General features: G+C 43.5%; 1 protein-coding gene across 1 annotated transcript in view; it reads right to left on the minus strand.

The window, feature by feature from the left end:
- lin28b (lin-28 homolog B (C. elegans)) overlaps window positions 1-4,085 on the minus strand; it is a 22,714-nt gene extending 18,629 nt beyond the window's left edge. The window contains exons 1-2 of the mRNA XM_035946730.2: window positions 3,835-4,085; window positions 2,855-3,045 (exon numbers count right to left, since the gene is read on the minus strand). Coding sequence (XP_035802623.1) covers window positions 2,855-3,045; window positions 3,835-3,844 — 201 coding nt within the window. The 5' untranslated portion in view covers window positions 3,845-4,085. The remainder of the gene's footprint in view (window positions 1-2,854; window positions 3,046-3,834) is intronic.
- Window positions 4,086-4,311: the final 226 nt, after the last annotated feature.

Here is a 4,311-nt window from a genome sequence, read left to right on the forward strand (position 1 = left end):
CGCTTATTTTTCCCACATCCCTCCTCTTTCACTCTCGTAGGGGAACTCCTCCTCTCTCTTCCCCCTTCCTCCTGTCCTCATGCTCACTCTTCCCCTCCCCATCGTTCTTACCTCAGTCTTTTTTTTTTGTGCATATAGGGTCAGAGTTGTGCAGCAATAAATCTGCAATCTTTCCCTTTTTTTCCATACTTACTGAGAGCTAACCTTTTACCATAAATGCAAAAAATATTGCATGACCTCTGTGTCAAGCCAAACCCTCTCTTTCAACAGCTTGCACAGTAACAGTCTGTTCCTTTGGTGTGTCTGCTTGTTAGCATACCACTGATCTGAAATGTTAACAGTAATATTCCTAATTCCAGGCTTTTCACAAAATGTACATTTCAGAGAATGTAGCAACATGAATCTTCCAGATTTGAATCTATTATTCCCAAATCTGCACATTTCTCTTACACCTGGATGTAGCATCAGTACATCTAAAGGGCTTTGGGCTGCTAGCAGAGAGACTGACAGGGAGGGAAAATAAGAGGAGGAAAATGAGTGGCTGATTTAATGAGACTGTATGGATGAATGCAGATTCTTGCAAATGAATGGGGTGTTTTGCATTCAATATGACACTCTGCTTGTGAATGCACAGTCTTCTCCTTTGTGAAGGATGACAGTTGGATTATTGTAAACATATAGCTGGAAACACTGAGAGGGAAATATGCAACTGTGAGCATATGCTTCATTATGTGCTCGTTAATTTACCTATAAGGCAAGTGAAGGACAATTTGCACATTTGAGGTATGTAAAAATGCACCTCTAACTGGTCTAGAGAAAAATGTTACATAGCAGATCTGACAGCTACCACTTGCAACCATTTTTATCTCTACACCTCTATTATCAGCATTCTGAGCCTTCGAGCATCACAGATCTATAAAACCTTCCTGCAGCATGCGACAATATAAACCCTGAGCCCATACTGTCCTGTAGGTTACAAACTGCTGAGACAGACACTGTTTATTGGACTTCTGCTCAGCTCTTAGGGCTGTTTCCCACAGCAGACTCTCCTGGCCTGAACCACTTCCAAACCATCTCTGGCCAGCAGGAAAGGCAGGAGAATGGAGTTTATGGATAGATGCGGTGCAGTCAATCAATGAGTCACAGTGTGAAAGTATCAATCAGGAACTGCTAACATAGTGCTGCAGAGGTGCACTTTCCTGAGCCTGTTTTAGATATTCACAGCAGCACTTGCACGTCAACAACTGTACCCGCATGCATTTATAAAGGCGAACAAAAAAGCAAATATGTGTTATTTCATTCATGCCATGACTATAGAGTTATGTGGAGCAAAGGTCAATACATTGCTTAAACATTATTCATGCAAAATATGAATCTTTTATCACTAAGTTCACTGCAGAATTTAAATTAGGCATTTTAACTCCCATAGATTTTTCCACCAGCAGTACAACTGAGCTAACTATACTAAAAAACTAATTTTATCATTGTGTACCTTAATGGATAATGTACACCTTTAAAAATCACACTGAGAACAATTCAAGATATACTTTTGAAAAATAATAACAAAGAATAAATAAGAGGAATGCAGCTTAACTCAGCAAGATCTAATTTCCTAAATGCAGTTTGTCCTACTGGTGTAGATTACAGGAACAAAACACATTGAAAAACATATTTTTTTCCTTCACTAAACCATGACAAAATGTGATCCCACTTTCTGTTTTCAAACTGAGATGCAGCTTAAATTCATTTCACTGTTATTTATATAGCACCAGTTAACAAAATATGTCCTCTAATAGCCCTGAACACAAAACTTAAATTAAATTTTGAACAGAGAACCCAACAATTGAAAGCTTTATGTTGCAAAATCTCCAAGTGTTTAAGTTGCGCAAAGGACACAAATGCCTATGTGAAACCATAGTCCACATTTGTCAATAATGTATCTGATAAATAATCAATGAATCCACCTTTTCTCATTCAAAAACACATCCCTGCTAACACGTGATCCCTACTACAGCTACTCCCCCCCAATCACCACCACCACCAGTTGTGCACAACATCCACAATAAGGACACCTCTAGCGGAGGTGGTGTCAAATGAAATGGCGAAAAAACGCCTTTCCTCAGCGAGTATCTTAAAGTGACTTTATAGGACCGTAAAAAACGAGAGAGAGGCGATTTAACAGGAGGAACGAGGAGCTAGAGAGAAGGGAGGACTCTACAACTCTTTGTTTGGGGTAGAATGAGTCGAAAACAAGGCCTCTGAAATGAACTCCATGCACAATAAATCAACAGTAGCCCCACATGCGGTGGAAAACAGGCCCTGGCTTCACGTCACCGGTGAGCAGAAAGGATGTGTTTCCATGTGACGAAATACATCAGACAAACAGCAAAGAGCGTTTGCAAGATCGTGACCCCATGTGTGTGAGGTTTCCCTCTTGCTTTTCGGACACGCTAGCTGGCTGGATCTCAAAGCAAGCCGGGCTGTCCATTACAGGGCCAAGTGTGAAACTAACCGTGTCGCGGCCACACGACATTTCTTCCCTTCACAGTGCAGAGAGGGAAGCGAGGGAGGGGAAACCTGGACGCATGTGGCTCGGAGAGGAAACTTAAACGTGTTTTTTTCGTTTCCTTTCAAGCCCCGTGGACAGCGTGTGATCCACAGTAACACATTGGCCGATGCAAAACATCCGGATCACACAGTGGAGTGAAATAAAAACTCATCTTTTCAACCCACCATCCATCGCGCACCAAGAAGAACACAAACAAACCATCACAAAGCAGATGTTTGCTCCTCTGTGTTGTTGTTGTTTTTTAATTTTTGTTGTTGTTGTTGAGGGGAGGCAAGGGCAACTTACTTGGTGGACGAAAACATCCAGAGGCGGGTCGACGGGGCTCCCTTCGCTGTTGGTCATTGAGATAAATCCAAAGCCCATCCGGACGTTGAACCACTTGCAGAAGCCCGATCCCGACAGGATCTGAGGTCGAGTCCGGTCCTCCTGCTCGGTGGACTTGGCGGGGTCTTCTCCGCCACCTTTACCCGGCCCTCCTGGAGGGAAAATAAAAAACAAACAAGCGTGGGACACAAGAAGGAAGAAGTGATTGTTTTAGTTTCTCTTATGGCTCAGACACACAAAAGCAGCATGACTCGCACGCCGGTTTATAGAAGTTTAATGGGACCAGTTGCGTAAAAATGAACTTCTTTCCAAGAAGCATGGGGGGAATCCCCTCCACTTGCTCAGGCTCATGTGAAGTTCAGGGCCGGTAGAAATTTCCTACACTACCATTATCGACATCATGCTTTTGCTGTGACCCCCCCTTGCTCCTATCAAGGCATTTCTTCTTCTTCTTCTTCTCCCCCTTTCTCTCTCTCTCTATCTCTCCTCCCTTCCAAAAAAGAAAAGTTGTTCCATGACAGATGATTCGTGCACAGGCATGCTCAGTCGCTGGGACTTGTGGAGGATTTTTTCTTGCATCTGCTGCTTGTGGAGTTGCAAAGAAAAAAGGAAAAGGGGGCAGGTGTACACATGGTTCCTCACGCTCTCCAGCTTTTTTTTTTTTTATTTTATTTTATTTTTTTTTTGCTTTAAAAACCGGCGGCTACAGAAACCCACATACGCTCCACAACATTGCAGCGAAACATGTTTTTTAGAATTGCTCGGCAGGGGCGGTTCATTTTTTTTGGAACAATAATCACGTTGCACCTTGCCTCTCCTCCTTCCCCCTTTTTTTCTCGCGCGAACAGATATATGTATGAAAAAAGAGAAGGAGAGGAAGAGAAAATAAAACTAAAGAGGAGAAAATGAGTGGAGGAAAAAAAACATAATTGCAGAATAACCTTCGGCCATGTTTCCCCGCGGACCCTCTGCGCCCAAGTTGCAATAGAGAAGCTTCCTCTGCGAAAACGGGCTGCGGTAGTCACCATTAATCCGACATCCTCGATCCCATCGGTCACCAATTGAGCTCGCATGGTACGGCGTGCTTTCTGCCTTTTGATATTTTTGTCATGTCTTTCTCTCTTCCCTTCAATCCCTTCCTCACTCTCACCACCTCTGTACTGCTCTCTCCCCCTCTCTCTCCCTCGCTGCCTCTCTCTCTCTCTCGCTCTCTCTCTCTCTCTCCTTCGCTCTCATTCGCTCGTGAGCTGGCTGTGCCCGTTCCCGTAGTGAGAACACGTGACTTTGTCAATTACATGCTTTCTTGCTACTAATTTCAGCGATTCCAAGACAAGAAGAAGAAGAAGACTGAGGAGAAGAAAAGGGGGTTGGAATCGCAATCGCAACCCTCCCCCGGCAGTTCTTAGTTTTGCGAATAT

This window comes from Amphiprion ocellaris, chromosome 12 (assembly GCF_022539595.1).
Source record: "Amphiprion ocellaris isolate individual 3 ecotype Okinawa chromosome 12, ASM2253959v1, whole genome shotgun sequence".
Taxonomy (NCBI): Eukaryota; Metazoa; Chordata; class Actinopteri; family Pomacentridae; genus Amphiprion; species Amphiprion ocellaris.